The sequence below is a fragment of the Gorilla gorilla genome, chromosome 14 (genome assembly GCF_029281585.2).
Source record: "Gorilla gorilla gorilla isolate KB3781 chromosome 14, NHGRI_mGorGor1-v2.1_pri, whole genome shotgun sequence".
Taxonomy (NCBI): domain Eukaryota; kingdom Metazoa; phylum Chordata; class Mammalia; order Primates; family Hominidae; genus Gorilla; species Gorilla gorilla.
This window is the reverse complement of record NC_073238.2, coordinates 110,361,399-110,382,532: the sequence shown is the minus strand read 5'-3', so window position 1 is coordinate 110,382,532 and position 21,134 is coordinate 110,361,399. Positions and strand designations below refer to the sequence as shown.

Sequence of the window (21,134 nt, the reverse complement as noted above, 5' to 3'; positions counted from 1 at the left end):
AAATTAGGTATTCAGGGTGCTAACAAGTTGGGGAAAGACTATTCAATGCAAATATACACTGAACTTTGTCCCACAAAGTCAGAAATCCCCCAAATCGGAAATCCCTTAACAAGTATAAAGGAAGTAATGTTAAAATTTCAGGAAAAGGGAATAAAAAATTAGATAGATTATGCTCATCCAGTCTAGACACCTCCTCACCACATCTTTGATAGAAACTTTTATCTTAGTTATAAAAAATATAGGTTGGTAAGGGGTATCAGTATGGTTTTAGTGTAGGAGATGGAAACCCCTCTGGGTATTGTAAGCAGCAAGGAACCTGCATAGAATTAGATGCTTGCACAGTAATCTAAAGGGCTAGAGAAGCTGGAACGTGGGGTGGGGAGGGCAGCATTGGAAGTGTTACATTCAGGAGTTCTACCCTCCAATAAAAAAAGTCAGTGCAGCCACTTCTGTCTCAGCAGCCACTTGACACCCTTGAAAGTTGTGACCAGACATGCCGAGTTCATTTGCTGCCTTTGCCTATGATACTCATCCTCGTAACCCAGCATACCAGCCAACCCAGCAGGAAAATAGCCTCTTTCTCACTTCTGCCTTTCAAATCATTCAAGAGTAGATCTAATTGGCAGAAACCAATTTGTTTCCAGAATATGAGCTGGAAAGGAGTCCAGAAGCATGGTTTTTAGCTTTCTAAACTCTGCAGAGCAGGAAGGCACATCAGAGGAAAGCAGCATGGAAGCGTAGTGAACTAATTCTGTATCTACCCCAGAGGGAGCAGACAGCTCTTTACAAAAAGCCTCCTCTGGACTTGAAATGCTGGCTGCAGGAGCTGCCACTGAAATGGGCTCCCAGACCTCAAAGGGATGGGAGGAGTTCAGAGTGCCTGTGCCCATTTGGAAGTTATTAACCATCAAAGATAAACTGATCTTGGTTATGCTAACAGATAGGAACATGGCCATTGTAATCAGATTCCAAAACCTAGTCTGACTTTCATGAATATCTGGCTGTGACAAATTAATCACAGGACTCCAAAATGTGATATTTAATCAAACTGTAGGTTATCTAATATTTGACCCTCCCATCCCACCCCACCACAAATGCCAGGACTGAGCCAGCTTCCTTGAAAGGTAAGTTTGGTTGTTGTTTTTTTAACCTATTTTCCAGTCCTGAGCCAGTTCAAGGGAAGACATTAATGACTCAATTGGACTGGAAGTTGAGACTGCCACCTGGCCATTTTTGCCAATTTCCCTCTAAGCCCTGCTTATGTTGCATTGCACAAATTTTGATAAGTTGTATTTTCATTTAGTTCAAAATATTTGCAAATTCTTCTTGAGATTTCTTCTTTGATCTATGTATTATATAGAAGTATATTGTTTAACTTCCAAATATCTGGGGATTTACCAGTTATTTTTCTGCTATTGATTTCTAGTTTAATTCCATTGTAGTCTGACAACATACTTTGTATGATTTCTATTCTTTTACCTTTGTTAAGATGTGTTCGATGGCCCATAATGTCTATCATGGTGAACATTCCATGTGAATTTGCAAAGAATATGTGATCTGCTGTTATTAGATGGAATATCCTATAAACATCAATTAGATCAAGTTGGTTGATAGTGCCTTTCAGGTCAATTATGACATTACTGATTTTCTTCCTGCTTGATTTATCAGTTTTTAAAAGGAAGGTGTTGAAGTCTCCAACTATAACAGTGATTTTGTCTATTTCTCTTGCAATTCTAACCATCCTCAGGTATTTGACATTCTGTTCTCATATACATAGATGTTAAGATTGTTATGTCATTTGCAAATATTGATCCCTTTATTATTATGTGGTACCCCTCTTTATCCCTGATAATTTTCCTTGTTCTGAAGTCTGCTTTCTCTGAAATTAATGTATCCACTCCAGATTTCTTTTTATTAGTGTTAGCACAGTATATCTGTTTCCATCCCTTAGCTTTTAATCTGAGTCTTCATATATGAAGTGGATTTCTTATACATAACATTTTGTTGGATCTTGTATTTAATCTGTCTTTTAATTGGTTTATGTATTGGACTATTCATATTTAAAATGATTATTGATATAGCTGTGTTAATATTTTCCATGTTTGTAACTGTTTCTTATTCCTCAAATTGGATTAAACAATAAAGTAGTTTATTATCTCACTTCACTGGAAGTCCAAACGTAGGACAGACTTCAGGCACAATATGATCTTCTGCTCAATAATGTCATTAATTACCTAGGTTCTTTCCATTTTTCTTCTCTGTCATTGTTGTTAGTTTCATAATTTAACATATGTCAATGATGAATGCCATCCCCTTAGATGTGGTGATTTTATGCAATGCATTATCTGAGTATATGCAGGACCCTCTTCTACGGCCATCTGAATTACTGCAACTGCCTTGATTTCTTAATGGGCCACGAAATGTAAAAAATGTTTTTTTCCATCTTTTCCTTTTTCCTTTTCTGTTGCTTGTAGGGTGTGTTAATGTGGCTTCATTTACCACCGAGGCTATAGATTTAAGAAACAAGACATAATTAAAAAGGAACTAGAGGTAAAAATAGACGTAATCCAGAAATTGCCATTTCACAGGTCTTCCTGGCATTGTGTCATGATAGTGGGAGGTGCTGTTGGGTAACCTCTCAGTGTAGCATAGGGCAAGTCTGCATAAGTTATTTACTTTTTATTAACAGGATATTTTTTGAATTGTTTGTTACTATGATTTGAATAGGCCACCTCCAAAATTCAGGTGTTACCAATGTAATAGTATTAAGAGATGGGGCCTGTAAGAGGTGATTTGGCCATAAGGGCTCCTCCTTTTATGAATGGGATTAAGGCCCTTATAAGGAGGCTTTACAAAGCATTTGGTTCTCTTGTCCTTCCAGCTTTTCTACCATGGGAAGATGCAGTGTTTTTCCCCTACAAGGATTCAGCATCAAGGCTTCACCTTGGAAGCAGAGATTGGACCTTCACCAGAAAATGGAACATGGCAGCACCTTGATCTTGAACTTCCCAGCCTCCAGAACTGAGAGAAAATAAATTTTATATCATAGCAGCACAAACAAAGACAGGCTCCTTCAGCAGCTTTACAGAACCTTGGATGCCTCCTGGCCCAGGAGCCAGTGGGGACACCTGGACATTCCTGGGAGGTGGAGAAAGGATGTATGGAGGAAGAGAGGCAGCCACCTGACTCAGAGAACACTAAGCAGCAAAATATTGAAAGAGTTGTAGTGCTTCTCTTAACTGCTTCTATTTAAATGCAAGAGGAGAGAAATGACTTAAAGATAAAATTTATAATTAAAAGAGAAGCAGAATGTAAAGATTTGGAAAATTCACAGCCTGGGCATATAAAGATTTAAAAAATCTGTTGGGGAGAAAACCGAGAGTGGCCAAGTGACTGTTGATACGGAGATTACTATGGATACAAGGAAGCCAGGTGCTATTCATCAAGACAATGGGAGAGTGACCCCAAAGGCAATTCAGAGATCTTTGAGGCTGCCATGCCCATTTCAGGCCCAGAGTGCCAGGGCCTTGAGAGAAGAGTAGTTTTGCATGGCTCAGGGGTTCATGGAACCTTGGGGCTCACTGCCCAGGGCTGCCTTGGGTCTCTGCATTCTGCATTTTGGGGTAGCACACCTCAGCTTTTCCAGCTGTAGCTCAAGCAGGCCCAGGTGTGGCTCAGGCCACCATCTTGGAAGGCATAGCCATACACACCTTGGCTGCATCCAGGTGGTTCTAATTCTGCAGGCTTGCAGAGTGCAAGAGCTGTGGAAGCATTATTGGCCTCCACCTAGAATTCAAAGGATATCTCAGACACCGTTGGGGCCCAAGCAGAGACTTGCTCTGGAGGCAGGGACACTGCAGAGAATCCCCACTAGAGCAGGCCTTAGTGAAGCCATGGGGGTAGGGTCTCTGCCCCAGAGACCCCAGACCTATAGAAATGCCAGCATGCAATGCCAACCTGTGAGAGCCACAGGTACCCAACACCAACCTGTGACAGCTGCTCCATGGGCTGTGCCCAGCAAAGCTGTAGGGGTGGGGTACCTTGGGGCCTTGGGGACCTTAACCTCTGCCCCAGTGTGTTCAGAAGGCAGGACATGAAGTAAGGGAAGGTTGTTCTTAGGCCTCAGGGTTTGATGGTGTTTGCCTTGTCGAGTTTTGGAGTTGCTTGGAATCTGTCACTCCTTTCTGCTTCCCTATTTCTCTCTTTTGAAATGGGAATGTTCATCCCATGCCTAAATACACCATTGTACTTTTAAAGTCCTTAGCTTCTTTGATTTCATAGATTCAAAGCTGGAGGGAATTTGTCTCAGGATGAATCATACCCTGACTCTTACCCATATCTGATTTAAATGAGACTCTGAATTTTAGACTTTTGAGCTGATACTGGAATAAGTTGAGACTTTTGGGGCTACTGGGAAAGAAGACATGTATTTTGTATGTGAGAAGGATATGAATTTTGGGGGCCACAGCAGAATGCTGTGGTTCGAATGTGTCCCTTCCAAAATTCAGGTGTTGGCAATGTGATGGTATTAAGAGGTGGGGCCTTTAAGAGGCAATTAGGCCATCAAGATGCCTCCCTCATTAATGGGAGTAAAGCCCTTATAAAAGAGGCTTCATAAAGCATTCTGCTCACTTGCTCTTTCACTCTCTCTTGCCCTTCAGCTTTCTGCCATGTGAGGACACTACCAGAAGGCCCTCATCAGAAACTCAAACCTGCAAGAGCCTTGATCTTGGACTTCCCAGTCCCCAGAAGTATGAGAAAATAAATTTCCATTTTTATAAATTACCCGGTCTCAGGTACTTTGTTGTAGTGGCACAAAACAGACTAAGACATATCAATAGAAAGAAGAATATGAGTGTGTGTGGGTGCTAAGCAGCCAAGGAGTTGGATTTAATGGACATTGCATTTGTCTGGTTTTCATATTTCTCTATATAGGTGCCTTCCTTTGAGGATTGCTACAGTGTTTTTCAAGTAATTATGGTGGAGCTGTGATTTACACCCTGCGTTTAGCCAAACCACTGGTTGGGCATGTGACTAAGTCAACTAGAATCTTTCTCACAGGAATTTATTTACCTATTTATTTTTGAGATGGAGTCTCACTCTGTCACCCAAGCTGGAATGCAGTGTTACAATCTTAGCTCACTGCAATCTCTGTCTCCTGAGTCCAAGTGATTCTCCTCCCTCAGCCTCCTGAGTAGCTGGGACTACAGGCGTGGGACACCATGCCTGGCTAATTTTTGTGTTTTTAGTAGAGACGAGGTTTCACCATGTTGACCAGGCTGGTCTCAAACTCCAGACCGCAGGTGATGCGCCTGTCTCGACCTCCCAAAGTGCTGGCATTACAGGCGTGAATCACTGTGCCCGACCCTCCCGGGAATTTAATTGTTATAGTGGCAGTGAATGCAATTGAAGTTGAATTATCACAAGAACAGTGCCCTGTAATCCACAGAACAATCATGAGATGTGGGAGGTTCTAATGGCAGTTAAAATTTGATTTTTCTGCATAAAAGAGAACATCCAGATAAATGTCTTGAAAAGGTTTCTCGCCTGGAAGAGACGTCTAGATGCAGGTGGTTCAAGACGGTTATGACCCCTTTACAACATCATTCTGCCTTCCCATCCTTAGTATGTGGGTCTGACTTTCAGGTTCCAAGTGTGAAAGAAAATAAAATCTTGGGACCCCAAACTCACTATGCCAAAGGAGATTTGAGCTTGGCAACTGAGTTGGGGCAATACTGCCTACCATTTTGTTTCCAAACAGATGGTTGTAATTTCACAATTCCATGCCAGAGCCTTATATATAAGTCAGATTCCCACAATAATAGAAGGCCATACACCTTCCCAGATGGCCTCCCTCACAAATTACAAAGAAATTCCCTGCGAGCCCCTAAATACATTTCTCCCTATAAACCAGCCCTAAAATCTGTTAAATCTCACAGTGACTGGTATGAGATGGTTTCTCATTGTTTTGATTTGCATTTTTTTGATGATTTGTGGTGTTGAGCATTTTTTCATACGTATGTTGGCTGCTTGCATGTGTTCCTTTGAGAAGTGTCTGTTCATGTCATTTTCCATCAGTCAGAATGGCAATTATTAAAAAGTCAAAAAACAACAGATGTTGGCGAGGCTTCAGAGAAAAGGGAATGCTTATACATTGTTGGTGGAAATACAAACTAGTTCAGCCACTGTGGAAAGCGGTTTGGAGATTTCTCAAATAACTTAAAACAGAGCTACCATTCAACCCAGCAATCCCACTACCTGGTATATACCCAAATGAAAATAATTCATTCTATCAAATAGACACATATACACATATGTTCATCATGCCACTATTCACTATAGCAAGGGCGTGGAATCAATCAAAGTGCCTGTCAACAGTGGATTGGATTTAAAAAATGTGGTACAGGCTGTTCTGCCTATGGAGTACATTTTTTTTTTATTCCTTCACTTTCTTAATAAACTTGCTTCCTTTTCTTTTTCTTTTTTTTTTTCAAGACAGAGTCTCCCTCTGTTGCCCAAGCTGGAGTGCAGTGGTATGATCTCAGCTCACTGCAGCCTCCACCTCCCAGGTTCAAGTGATTCTCCTGCCTCAGCCTCCTGAGTAGCTGGAATTACAGGTGTGCACCACCGTGCCCGGCTAATTTTTGTATTTTTAGTAGAGACGGGGTTTCACCATGTTGCCCTGGCTGGTCTCAAACTGTTGACCTGAGGTGATCTGCCCACCTTGGCCTCCCAAAGTGCTGGGATTACAGGTTTGAGCCACCTCACCTGGCCTATTATTCTTTAAACCATGTATATAAAACCAAGGTTAGGTATCTGAAATGGGAATATGAGGCAAAATAATTAATATGTATTGAATCAGACAACACATGTGATTTCTGCCCTTCTTTATTTATCGCCTTCATACTAAAGGACATTAGCCAGGTAATATCAATAACTATTTTCAAATGAGAGAAATAGAAACAATCATTTGAAATAAATTCAGCTACAATGCTTTTATTTACCGTACAAAATGATTAATGTTCACCAGTATTATTATTTCATTCTTTAGGATCATTTCTGTCTTCAAAAAGCAAATATTTATTTGAGGACTTACTAAATGCTCAAAATGCTGGAATACTTGAGGTTCTTATAGTCTGACCGACGAGAGAGATACCTTAATCATTAAAAATATGTATACCAATATACAATTGGTAAAAGTGGTTTGTGCATAGATCAAGTATGCATCATGGCTGCTAAGTCATGCCAAAGTCAATTGATTCTTCTTATTCCAATTCTACACCTGTAGGGTAATATACTGACAGTGGGGTTGGGAAATACATGTAACTCAAATGGTATGTCAACAAATAATATTAAGCAATCACCTCTCTCTCTCTCTCTCTCACACACACACACACACACAGACAGCTACCGAGTTTGCAAAAACTGGATTTTGCAGAGCAATGGCCCTATCTATCTCATAATGTCTGAAATTCCTTTCTTTTTTTTTCTTTCTTTCTTTTTCTTTTCTTTTCTTTTTTTTTTTTTTTTTTTTTTTTTGAGACGGAGCCTTGCTCTCTCGCCCAGGCTGGAGTGCAGTGGCGTGATCTCGGCTCACTGCAAGCTCCGCCTCCCAGGTTCACGCCATTCTCCTACCTCAGCCTCTCGAGTAGCTGGGACTACAGGTGCCCACCACCATGCCCGGCTAATTTTTTGTATTTTTAATAGAGACGGCGTTTCACCGTGTTAGCCAGGATGGTCTCGATTTCCTGACCTCGTGATACACCCACCTCGGCCTCCCAAAGTGCTGGTATTACAGGCGTGAGCCACCGCGCTCAGCCTGTTGTCTGAAATTTCTATCTAGAAATCTTTCCCCATAGTACTTAGAGGATTTTTATAGAGATCTTGAATTTTCTTTCAAAATAATTTTAAAATTAGACCAATTTAAAATCCCATCATGGTCATCTTGGCCTTATGGCTTCAAATAAAACTAAAGCAAGGAATTCAACATAAATACATATTTAGCTGTTGCTATGTTTGAAGCCTTGTGCTAAAGTATGGTACAAAGTTGATTCTGTCAGGGAGAAACACAAGGAAAGGCACTTTTACAACGGCATGCTGGTCCAGTAAAAGTTCTGCAGCTACTCCTCTCTAATTTAAAAACTATATATATATATATAGCTGCATTAGACACTTAGGTTTTGCAAAAGATGCCCTCAAATTTCTCATGATGGTATATACATACGTTCTGGATTACTTGTTACTTAAAAATACTGACTTTTGTCCCACGTGTTCCAATTTTAGGTTACATAAATAAGCACACTACTCTGGACCCACGTCTCCTGTAATTCAGTGCCTAACTTTCTACCAACAAAGATCCATGCCTTTCATCCTGAAGTGGGCATAACGGAAAGAGACGCAGAAACCTACGTGGGTTTAAATCCTAGAGGGCTTTGGTGAAAGTCCCTAATCTCGGTTTTCCACGTCACTCAAATGCAGGGCCACATTAGCCTTTTCAAGGTCCTTCGCATCTGCAGACTTCTGCGATTAAAACGCATCTCTTCTTGGAAGATAATTCACCTGAAGCTCCTCTGGGAAATTAGCTTGCTGAGGGCCAGACCAACAGCCGGGTAGGAGCGAATCTGGTTTCTCTTTGAAAAGCCTTCCTAGAGTTAGCATCCAGGGCCACCAACAGAGCGCGCCCCCGAACCACGTGTCTGCGCCAGCTGCCGGATTGGCTGAGCGCATTTTAGCGCTGCGGTCTAGACGCGCGCGGTCCCGCCCAGTTGCCAGAGGAGCCGGGACATCGAGGGAAGAGGCCGGAGGGAGATCGCGGAGGGGAGGGGGCGGGAGGGGGGTGGGGTATCCTGAGTCGTCCGTGGTCCGGAGTCTGGAAGGCCCTAGAGCGGCGCCAGTCGACCCGCCTCGCCACAACTTGCCCAGACCAGACACGTTTCATCCTGCGCCCTGCAAGAAGGAGCCGGCCTGCCTCTCTCCGCTTTGCTGCTCCTCGGCCTCCGCGGGCCCGGCCCGCGTCAGCAGCGACCCTGGGGTCTGGGTCCCCTGTGTCGCCCCCGCCCGCCTGCAGCGCCCGGCACCCGCCCAGGAGCGCGCAGCTGGGGTGAGCCGAGACCGGGGATGCGCCAGGCGCCCACAGGAGCCGGTGGCTGACTGGGCATCCCGATACCCGCGAAGCCGGCCCTCCTGCCTCTCCAGGCTGCGAGCCGAGCCTCTGCAGATCCAGCTGGCGTAGCCGCCGCTGCCCCCACTGCCTGTTTGCCTTCCGAGGAAGGGCGCCGAGGTTCCTCTGGAACCCGCGTCTCTCGGCTTTTGTCTGCTGGTTCGGCTGCCCGGCGGTGCCATGCGCCTGGGACCTGAGGCGCCGCGCAAGGCTGGGGGCCCTGCCCGGGATGGGGGAGGGAGGGAACGGGAAAGCATGCCCCCTTCTTTCCTGTTCCGGCCATCTTGTGACCGAGAGCCACGCAAGGGGAAAGGGGTGGTCAGCGGCACGACGCCCCACGATGGAGTGTGGCGGCCAACGGAGATGGGTACCTCGGGCCCGCAGGCCTCTGCGCCCAGATCTCAGCGGGGGCGCGCGGGCCACCCCCACGTTCAGCTCTGAAGCCCTTGGCCCAGATCATGGGTTAATCGTTCTAACAGGCCAGAGGCAGCAAAAATAGGAGGGATAAAGGGCCAGGAGCTGATGTTTCCTTAACTAAGCGCCTAAGTCATTCGATCGTTCTTCATTCACGTGTCCATTCAGCAAATTCTGAACGCCTTCTCCGTGCCTGTCCTCTGCTAGGTGCTAGGGACATGTACTTGAGCAAGAGAGACCACAGCTCTTGTTCCCGCTGATCCTGCAGCCCAGTGGATGGAGTCCAGAATCTACAGACCTGCCAGGTCGGTGTCTTGATGCTGTTAAACAGATGGGGGAAGCTAAGTCTTAGAGCTGACAATTTGTTCTAGATCAGGGAGCAAGTAAATGACAGAATCAAACTTTGAAACTATTTATGTCTTTAGCACTTTTTATGCCTGGTTGCAGGGAATCATTCTTTTTTTCTAAAGGCCAATTAACTTGGACATATGGTTTATTTGAAACCATATGAAGTGCGTGTTTTATTTCCTGGATGTTTTTGCATGGGTTTATTTCTAGTTAACAATATCTTGAAAGTGCTAAATATATTTGATATTACAACTTTGCTTCCAGTTACTCTGAATTGTATTTTCCTTTCTTCTGTTCACATATTTGGATGTTAGGAAAGAAAAAAAAATTCCTGATGTCTGGTCCAAGCAGGAATTCCCCGGTGGATTGGGGAATGTCTGGCTTTTCCTCAGCTTATTGATCTCTGTGGTAACCACTGGAGGCCCCCAGAAGACCCATAGAAATGAGAGGCCTGAGGTCTACAAGTCGCTGCTAGAAATATTTTAGCCTCTCCAAAGCCCAGAATGCAGCCCCGACCCAAGTTTGTAAGGTAAATACCATGGCCCTGTAAAACTTGTTGGTAAAGCTGATGGCTAAAATCCCCCTCCATCTGTTTCTACCTTCAGCATTTTGAGAATGTATCCTTTTGGAAAGACAGGTGAAGTATTACATATTTTGGGGAGTTCTTTGGTTTGTACTTTTATCAAAATGTTATATTTAGGCTGCTAACCTACAAAGGAAGAAAGACTCCATTTAAAAAGCAACTTGGGTGTCAGAAATCTAGAAAGCCTGCCATCAAATATGATTAACTGCAAATTTCATTTAAAAAACAACTTTATTGAGATATAATAAAAATGTACCCTTAACTTTAAGGACACAATTCGGTGAATTTGGCCAAGTGCATATTGCTGGGTAATCAACACCACAATCAAAATGAAAAACATTTCTGTTATGCCAAAAGCTTCCTCATGCCCTTTTGCAGCGAGTCCCCCTCTATCACATTTAATTATATATATTTTATTGCTTAATGTTTTCTAAATCGTGTGTAAAAGATGAGGATGAATAGATACTACTTTTTTTTTCTTTTTCTATTAATGATGGAATGAATAGATATTTCTAATTTCAAAGCCTAAGGCCAGGGCTACAGTGAATAAATAACCAGGGGATGGCAGTTAAGACCAAAGGTTCCCAGGGATGTGGCTCCCCACGCCTGCCTTAGGGACATGGAGTGTCCAGCCCCAAAGGCCAGGGAGGGTGGCGCCCTGGGGAGCCGGTACCCAGGAGGTACCCTCTTCGGGTGAACGGCTGTGTCCACTCGGGCTCGTCCAAGAGGTCTTCTCTGGTCCCGCAGGGTTCTGGGTGCACGCTGACCCTGCGCGGGCAGACGCGCCCTTTGCTCCAGGTCTGGACCTGGGCGCTGCTATAGCAACGTCCTGGACGCCCAGACCTTAGGCCGCCGCCGCCGCGGAAGCAAGGAACCCGGCCTTCTCCCGCTCCTGAGGGCTGTGGCGGCGGCGGCCCGGGAGGCGGCCCAGGCTGGGTAAAGACCGCCCGGCTCCTCCTATGCAAGCTGAGGCAGCGGATTGGTTTTCAAGCATGGTAAGAGTCCGGGGCACCCCCGACGGGGATGCTGGGCTGGGGAGAACCGGGGCTTCCCCGGACTCCCAGCTCCCCAGCCTGCCCGCCCCCATCCCCGCCTCCCGCCGCGCTCTCTTTGTGCCCCCCGCAGCCCTTCCAGAAGCATGTCTACTACCCGCTCGCCAGCGGCCCAGAGGGGCCCGACGTCGCTGTGGCCGCCGCCGCCGCGGGTGCGGCCTCCATGGCCTGTGCGCCCCCCAGCGCGGCTTCGGGGCCCCTGCCCTTCTTCCAGTTCAGGCCGCGGCTGGAGAGTGTGGACTGGCGGCGGCTGAGCGCCATCGACGTGGACAAGGTGGCGGGGGCTGTGGACGTGCTGACGCTGCAGGAGAACATCATGAATATCACCTTCTGCAAGCTGGAAGACGAGAAGTGCCCACACTGCCAGTCGGGGGTGGACCCAGTGCTGCTGAAGCTCATCCGTCTGGCGCAGTTCACCATCGAGTACTTGCTGCACTCACAAGAGTTCCTCACCTCGCAGCTGCACACCCTGGAGGAGCGGCTGCGCCTGAGCCACTGCGACGGCGAGCAGAGCAAGAAGCTGCTCACCAAGCAGGCGGGGGAGATCAAGACGCTCAAGGAAGAGTGCAAACGCAGGAAGAAGATGATCTCCACCCAGCAGCTGATGATCGAGGCCAAAGCCAACTATTACCAGGTGGGCAGCTGTGTGTGAGCACGATTCATAATCCAGTAAACAACTCAGTTCCCATTTGATAGGCCTGTCCCGTATCACCACTCTTTCTTCTTAAAGATTTATATTGTATATCAGAAGACACAGTATATTTAAGCAAAAACAGTCATTTTAACCAACAAATGTCATGGTTCATTACCTCCTGCAGACAATCAGGGGATTAATAATTAAACAACAAATGTCATCTGTGGTGCTTTATGGAAGTTATCTAAATGCTGGTTGTTGAAACACTTTCCTCCTCCGAATCAACCTCATCATGAAAAAACCATATACAAATTGCTGTTGAAGCCAGTCCCCAAACGATGCAGAATGTTTAAATTTGTAGGGTCTTTTTCTCATTTTAATAAATTTTGAAATACTTTCAAACTGACAGAAAAGTTGCCAGGAGACTGTAAGGAATTTTCATACGCCCTTCACCCAGATTCCCCCATTATTAACATTTTCCACAGTCCCTCTATTTCTGTATACATATTATTATTACTTTTGAACCATTTCACAGTGAGTTGCAGATCCTAAATATTTCGATGTGTATATTTTCTAAGAACAAGAACATTCACTTACATAACAGTATTTAAAGAATAAAATATTTTTATCTTCTGGTCTTAATCTTCTACTGTTTTGGGTTAGACATTGAGTCCAAGATAAATATTGCAATTTTTGAGTATAACATAAGCCAATGTATTTTTTTTTATTGACTAGTTGGAGGAAGTGCAGAAGATATAAACAACGATTGAGAAAGATATTGAAGTAAGCAACAGATTAACAAGATTGATGTCATGCCCTTACTTTCTAGTCCTTTCGGCTGACTATGGCTTAAAAGGCCTCACTGGATTTAGGAATAGTGGAGCTGATGCATGAATGCTGGAGAGAACTGGGTGCAGGGCAGAGAAAATGGTGCAGTTAACATTGCTCAGGACTGACCCAGCAGGAGTGTTGAGTGTTCTTAAGATAGGGGAACAGTGGCCGGGTGCAGTGGCTCACACCTGTAATCCCAGCACTTTGGGAGGCGGAGGCGGGCGGATCACGAGGTCAGGAGACTGAGACCCGAGACCATCCTGGCTAACATGGTGAAACCCCGTGTCTACTAAAAATACCAAAATTCGCTGGGTGTGGTGGCATGTGCCTGTAGTCCCAGCTACTTGGGAGGCTGAGGCAGGAGAATCGCTTAAACCCAGGAGGCGGAGGTTGCAGTGAGCCAAGATAGCGCCACTGCACTGCAGCCTGGCAACAGAGTGAGAATCCATCTCAAAAAAAAATAAAAATAAATAAAAATAAAAAAGATAAGGGAACAATTAGGAATATTATTAGAAGGACTTAGTGTTTGGTCTTGGGTAGACAACCCTGAGGTATAATCTTCAAATGACACTGGGCATTGCTAATTGCTTATTTGTTTCATAAATGCTGCTTAAAAATTAAATATTTACAAATAGTGCTAAGATGGTTTTTTTCTTGTGCAACGAATATAATGGATTCTATTTAAACATTTTTAAAGATTTATTATAGTCCAGCTTTAGCAGCCATCTAGTGAAATGTTAAAACCTCTAACATACAGAAATTGTATGTTTATAAACTTTTTTTTTCCTTTTTTGGGGTTACTATAGAAATAGCTGTTATAAGAGAAGATTTTCTTTCTTTCTCTTTCTCTCTCTCTCTCTCTCTCTTTTTTTTTTTTTTGAGATGGAGTCTCACTCTGTCGCCCAGGCTGGCGTGCAGGGGTGCGGTCTTGGCTCACCGCAGCCTCCTTCTCCCGCGTTCAAGCGATTTTCCCACCTCAGCTTCTTGAGTAGCTGGGACTACAGGTGTGCACCACCATGCCCAGCTAATTTTTGTATTTTTAGTAGAGACGAGGTTTCACCGTGTTGGCCAGGCTGGTCTCAAACTCCTGACCTCAAGTGATCCACCCGCCTCAGCCTCCCAAAATGCTGGGATTACAGACGTGAGCCACCACACCCGGCCTAAGAGAAGATTTTCAAATGTGAATGATAAGTAATGATTAAAAGGTAATGACTCAATTTATCAAATGAGTGACACCTACTACTTTTTCAGCTACCAGACCTTGGCAAGTTGCTCAACCTCCCTGTGCCTCAGTTTCTACTCTGTGAAATGGGAATATTAATTGTACCTACCATATAGCAGTTGTTAATGGGGATTGAATGACTTAGTGCATAGACTGTGCTTAGAGCAGTGCTTGGCATGTAGTTAGTTATTGTTTTAGCTAATACCTGGGAATGAGGGAAAAACATTTTGTGGCATGACAAATACTAAAGCTGACTTACTACAAAATGTGAACAATCATATGACTGCTATCATGTGAGTTTTTCTTTCTTCCCCTATACAGAAAATCCAAAGCCTAGACTCCTTGTTCTGACACAATGATTGGGTCCACTGCATTATCAGTTTTACCTTTGAGAAATTGTGGTCTCATTCTCATTCTCATACCACTTCTCTTTGTCTCTACTCCCTTTGCTTTAAGAAATCATAAGAACTGAGTAGCTGAGACAAAAAAAAATTAAAGATGCCTGTTCTTGAAGGCTTGAACACACAGTCAGACAGACACACACACGCACGCACCCTAATGGGTTTTTTCCCCCATGGGGTGTGCGTGTGTGTGTGTGTGTGTGTGTGTGTTGTGTATAAGGGGGGTAGTAATGGCAATGTGTAAGGTCTTTTTCCTCAATATTTTATTTAAAAAATTTAAAATGCAGAAAAATTAAAACAACAATATAGTGAATACCCATATATGGGGGATTTTAAAAGAAAAATCTCATCTATTTTCAAATAAAAATTAGTATTGAAATATTATAAACATACAAAAAAGTGCATAGACTAAGACATACCATATACCCACCTCTTAGATTTAACTCAGGTTAGGCTGGGCACAGTGGCTCACACCTGTAATCCCAGCACTTTGGGAGGCCAAGGCAGGCAGATCATCTGAGATCAGGAGTTCAAGAGAAGCCTGGCCAACATGGTATAACCCCATCTCTACTAAAAATACAAAAATTAGCCAGGTGTGGTGGCGCATACCTGCAATCCCAGCTACTTGGGAGGCTGAAGCAGGAGAATCACTTAAACCCAGGAGGTGGAGGTTGCAATGAGCTGGGATCACGCCATTGCTCTCCATCCTGGGTGACAAGAGCAAAACTCCATCTCAAAAAAAAAAAAAAAAAAAAGATTGAACTCAGGTTAGCATTTTGCTATATTTCCAAGATAGCAAAATGTTTAAAGAGTTTTAAACATCTTAGAAATAAATAATTTTCCCTTCCTCAATTCTCAGAGAAAATCTTTGTTTGACTATATCCTTCCTATTTATGTTTATGAACATATAAAATATTTTTATGAACATATGTATTCATAAGACAGTGTTTTTAAGTTTGAAAATTTTCTATAAATGATATTATACTTATAGATCTGTACTAATCTGCCAAGGCTGCCATAAAAATAACACAGGTTAGATGGTTTAAACAACAGAAATGTATTTTCTCACAGTTCTGGAGGCTGGAAGTCGAAGATCAAGGTGTCAACAGGGATGGTTCCTGGTGAGGCCTCTCTTCTTGGCTTGTAAACAGCCACCTTCTTGCTATGTCCTCATCACATGGCCTTTTCTGTGTTTGCAGAGAGAGAGAGAGAGAGAGAGAGAGAGAGAGATCTCTAATGTCTCTCTCTTTTTCTTTTTTTAAAGTGAAGGGGTCTTGCTATGTGCCCAGGCTGGCCTTAAACTCCTAGGCTCAAATATTCCTTCCGCCTCAGCCTTGCAAGTAGCTGGGACTACAGGTGTGAGCCACTGTGCCACACTTACCCTATCAGATTAGGCCCCCCACCTTATGATCTTATTTAACCTTAATTATCTCATTAAAGGCCTCATCTCCAAACACAGTCACAGTTGGAGTCAGGGCTTCTCTCCCAGTTTGGAGAGTTAACACTATCCAGGTTGGTAACATCCACATTCTCTTACTCAGCCATAATGTCTTACTTGTTTTTTTCATTGGTTTTATATTTATGTGCTCATTCAAAATCCTTTCACCTCAACATCTCCATTCTTGAGTTTCTCATTTTGAATTATCTCTTAATTCATAGGATTGTCAAAATGATTTTTCTTACCCAGAAGGCCCAAGAGTGCTGCATTTCTTCAACTCTATCAAGTTTGAAAGACATATTGGATGAAGAATATTCTTAGTCACACTTTCCCTCTGAACTTTTTGATGTGGTTCCTTTGTCTTCTGGCAGTAAATGTTGCTGTGAGAAGTTTGAGGGTGGCCTAAAGCTTTTCTTCTTGTGAGTGACTTGCTTTTTCTGCCTGCATGACTGAAGAGTCCCTTCTTTCTGCTTGCAGCCTAGTAGCTTTCTAGGGTACGTCTTGGTGTTGAGTGTTCTGTATCAGTTTTCCCTGGAACCTGGTGAATTCTTAATCTGCAGATTCAGCTTTCACTGCACTTCAGAGAAACACTCTTGTATTCAGTCTTTAAATTTTGTTTCATTTTTGGCTTCTCTACTTCTGGGAAACCAGTTACCTTTATGCAGTATTGATTTTGTCCATTAGTTCTCCGTACTCTTTGGTTTCTTTCTCATTGCTTTAATCCTTTCCTTCTAATCTGCATTCACTGTGATAAATTATGTCAGCCTTTCCTTTAGTGAGCAATTCAGTTTTCAACAGTGTCTCTTTTATTCCTTGCTTTTTCTTTTCTTTTCTTTTTTTCTATTTTTTTTTTTTTTTTTTTTGAGTCAAGGTCTTGTTTTGTCACCCTGGCCCCGAGTGCAGTGGCGCAATCTTGTCTCACTGCAACCTCCACCTCCCAGGTTCAAGCGATTCTCCGGCCTCAGCCTCCCGAGTAGCTGGGATCACAGGCATGTGCTACCACACCTGGCTAATTTTTGTATTTTTTGTAGAGACAGGGTTTTGCCACATTGGCCAGGCTGGTCTCAAACTCCTGACCTCAGGTGATCCACCCACCTTGGCCTCCCAAAGTGCTGGGATTACAGGCGTGAGCCACTGCACCCGGCCCTATTCCTTGCTTTTTCTTATTTATTTGTTCTGCAATGATGTTTCAGATCTTTTTTTTTTTGTATTTTATCTTTCTTTTTAAACTCATTCTGGTTTTTTAAAAAATCATATCATTTTTATAGAATGTATGCTACTCTTATGTTCTGTGATGTGAATAGATTGTGAAGAACATCTTTAGATTCCTTTCTTAATTTATAGATCCCCTGCAGTAAGCTTTATCTTTGCATGCCATGTTTTTCCTTCCTTTTCCTCCCTCCCTCCCTCCCTTCCTTCCTTCTTCCTACCTTCCCTCTTTCCTTCCCTCTTTCCCTCCCTACCTCCTTACCTCCCTACCTTTTTTTCCCCTCCTCCCTTTGACAGGGTGGTATGTTTGCATCCTCTCCATCATCACTGTGCATTTCTCTCATCTTACACTTACATGGGCAGCCCTGCTGAAGCATTCTACTTGCCCTGATAGAGTGGCCGTATTGCAGTTTGAAGGCTGGATGGTCTCTGTCTCTGTTAGGAACAGTATCATTAGAACACCTTCTGGCAACATGTGAACTCTGGGGTGGGGTGCGGAGAGAGGGAGGCATAGCTTCCTCTTCCTTTCCTTTCTCCAGTGCTGTACACAGCCCGAGAGCCTATATGACTTACATCAGAGCTGGTGTGAGGGGTCCCTAAAGTTCTATAGGTGAACCAAAGCTGTCATGAGCCCGGGAGGTTGAAGAGATGCTTTAGGGATTCTCTGAGATGCAATACCAAGAAATATACCAGAATATGACTGGGCACTGTGGGTTACACCTGTAATTCCAGCACTTTGGGAGGCCAAGGTGGGTGGATCATTTGAGGTTGAGAGTTCGTGCCCAGCCTGGCCAACATGGTGAAACTCCATCTCTACTAAAAATACAAAAATTAGCTGGGAGTGGTGGCGGGCACCTGTAATCTCAGCTACTCAGGAGGCTGTAGCAGGAGAATCGCTTGAACCAGGGAGGTTAAAGCTGCAGTGAGCCATGATTGTGCCACTGTACTCCAGCCTGGGTGACAGAGGGAGACACTTTAAAAAAAAAAAAAAAGGAAATATGCAGAATGTTAGTTTTAGAAACCAAAGCCTGAAGTCTGGATGCAGTTACACTGATTAAGAGTAAGGCAGCATGGTGAACAAAAAAACATGTTCAGTGACACAATGGGCATGAAAAGAGCAAAATCCAAATGGAGGGAAACTCTGCAGGACAAGCTTCAGCCCCTTCAGCAAAAGGATAGCAAGGAAAAAAAAGAGGTAGAGGGGAAACCTATAGACTAAAAGAGTGTTAAGAGACATAACCATCAGTTACAGGATAGGGATAGGGTCTTATTTGGATCCAGTTATTAATAATTATTCCAAAACAAACCGAATATTTTTTCTAAAACAATATGTGAAATATTAGGGAAAAATAATCAAATTAACAAAAATTAAAAATTATCCAAATAGTTGAATATTTGTTTTTTAAAAAGGATTTAATTTTTATATTTTATAAGGTGGAATAATGGTATTATGATTTGTGTTAAAGTCCTGTCTTCCTTTTAGAGATACATTCTGAAATATTTACAAATGAAATATATAATATCCAGGATTTACTTCACAGTAACCCAGGGGTGAGTATATAGATGAAACAAATGGGATTTTTGCTTAAAATTTCAATCAGTGTAAAAGTAGAAAAACAGAGGTATATGTGGAATTGACTTCTTTTTTCTCAGAAAATTTATTTTAATAGGTTATACTTCCAAGCTTTTGTTCATTCATATATTAAGCCTGTGTTCTGGGGAGAAAGCTAGAGGCCCTGCCCTCAGAAATCTATATTCTAAAACCTGGAGGGACTGGGGTGGAGACAATAAACAAGTGAAGTACACGAACGTGAAAATATTAGCCAGTGAGATGTATGAGGATGAAAAGAAGACTACGTGATGTGACAGAGACTGTGACAGGCAGGAGGATCTTGAGGATTTTGTTGAGGACATGCTGTCATCCTCAGCGTGGAAGATGCTTGATGAATGACATCTTGAATGTCAGGAGAAGGTGCCAGCCATGGGAGGAGGGTCTGGATAAGATCAGGCAGGGGCAACAATGAATGCAAAGGCTCTGAGATTGGCATGCCTGCAGGACAGAAAGAAGGCTGGTGTGGCTGGAGTGGCAGGGGCAGGTTGTTGTTGATAGAGTGGAAGCTGTCAGTCTAACAAGAGCAGCATCAGGGGCTCCAGAAAGCTGCAGAAGGGCTCCTTTAACTGTCAAGAGGTAGTTTTCACTGCCTTGTCTTCAGTTTGGGAGGAATGCCCTGGTTTTATTTTTATTTATTTACTTATATTTTTACTTTTTGTAGAGATGGGCTCTCGCCATGTTGCCCAGGCTGGTCTCGAACTCCTGGCTCAAGTGACCCCCCAACTGCCTTTGGCCTCCTAAGTGCTGGGATTGCAGGCATGAGCCACCGCACCCAGCCTGGTTTCATATCTCGCCTATTAGTCATGCTTTCAGTATCTCTTGCTAGGATGGTATCGTTCAGCGAGAAAGCGCCCAAGAGGTAGTGCTTCAGGTACCTGAATTTTTTTTTTTTTTTTTTTGAGATGGAGTCTCGCTCTGTTGTCCAGGCTGGAGTGCAGTGGTGCAATCTCAGCTCACTGCAGCCTCTGCTTCCTGGGTTCAAGTGATTCTCTTCCCTCAGTCTCCCTAGTAGCTGGGACTACAGGCACACGCCACTATACCTAATTTTGTATTTTTTTGTGGAGATGGGGTTTCACCATGTTGGCCAGGCTGGTCTCAAACTCCTAACCTTGGGTGATCTGCCTACCTTGGCCTCCTAAAGTGCTGGGATTACAGGCGTGAGCCACAGCGCCTGGCCAGGTACCTGAATTTTAATTGCAATTAAGTGGGACGACAGTCGTTACAGACACTTGGATTTGTTGCTCTCTCCTTTTCAGTGCCATTTTTGTGACAAGGCCTTTATGAACCAAGCTTTTCTACAAAGTCACATTCAACGCCGCCACACTGAAGAAAATTCTCGTTTTGGTGAGTAATGAGTTCTGTTTGAAAGCTCTTTTCTTCCTGCTCCCTTTTTCTTTTGGCAATGAGACTTGGTCCAGTGCATTTCCCAGTCCTCTTAAAAGAAGCATCACGGTCCCTGTCAATTCAGTAAGTAAATATGGAGCCCTCAGGAGGTGCATACAGTGCACCAGGTGCTGGAGATACAGCCACAAGCTGAACGGAGAAGCCCCACTCTCTTTCAAGTTTTACATTCTAAAGGGGGTTGAGGAGACACATTTAAACAGATAAATGAGTAATTAAACAGACAAATGAGTAATTCTTCTCAAATGGTGGCAAATGCGATGAAGATCATAGCGCAGGACAATGGGGTAGAGAGTGACTCCAGGTGGGGTGAAAGTCTCAGAAAAGTGTGTCACAGGCCAAGGAACACTGACTGTAAGGGGCGTGAGGTGTGCTGGGATGATGTGTTTGAGGAACAGAAGGGCTGGTGGAATGGAATAGAATAGGTGAGGTGATGGTGTGTGGCGAGGCTGAAGTGCTGGGGGCCTGATCACAGGAAGCCGTGAAGGCGTGGGCTGGAATGTGGAGTTTTTATATGCGTAAGGTGGAGCCACTGGAGGATTTTAGGTAGGGGAAGGGCATGATCTAATTAATGTGTACCTTAGCATGACCCTTCTAGCTATGGATAGAGACTAGACTGTTGGGGCGACAGTGGAAGCAGTGGATGAGTGAGGGGAGGAGACTGCAATCGCAGCTGAGGTGAGAGAGACGGGGGCCTGGACCAGCTTTGTCCCCAGGCAGGTGGGCAGGTGAAGTTGTAACAGGTAAGTTGTGGACCCAGAAGCTACAGAGGACCCTGGGTTTCTGTCCTCCATGTTTGGGTGAATGGTGATGCTTTCTGTGATGGAGG

The 21,134-nt window shown here is 43.9% G+C and overlaps 1 protein-coding gene and 1 long non-coding RNA gene across 5 annotated transcripts in view; both read left to right on the top strand.

Annotated features, from left to right (window-relative positions):
* LOC129526351 (uncharacterized) overlaps positions 1-4,784 on the top strand; it is a 28,158-nt gene extending 23,374 nt beyond the window's left edge. The window contains exons 2-3 of the long non-coding RNA XR_008671023.1: positions 2,882-3,432; positions 4,662-4,784. This is a non-coding gene — a long non-coding RNA (uncharacterized lncRNA). The remainder of the gene's footprint in view (positions 1-2,881; positions 3,433-4,661) is intronic.
* A 3,983-nt stretch (positions 4,785-8,767) lies between these two features.
* DZIP1 (DAZ interacting zinc finger protein 1) overlaps positions 8,768-21,134 on the top strand; it is a 63,905-nt gene continuing 51,538 nt past the window's right edge. For 2 of the 4 annotated variants that reach the window (XM_055360597.2, XM_055360595.2), the window contains exons 1-6: positions 8,771-9,100; positions 9,782-9,879; positions 10,237-10,451; positions 11,253-11,500; positions 11,631-12,191; positions 20,161-20,248. In XM_055360597.2, the coding sequence (XP_055216572.2) occupies positions 11,465-11,500; positions 11,631-12,191; positions 20,161-20,248 (685 nt within the window). In that variant the 5' untranslated portion in view covers positions 8,771-9,100; positions 9,782-9,879; positions 10,237-10,451; positions 11,253-11,464. Of the gene's footprint in view, positions 9,101-9,781; positions 9,880-10,236; positions 10,452-11,252; positions 11,501-11,630; positions 12,192-20,160; positions 20,249-21,134 lie in introns of all 4 variants that reach the window. The other 2 variants (XM_004054651.5, XM_055360598.2) reach the window with 2 other exon arrangements.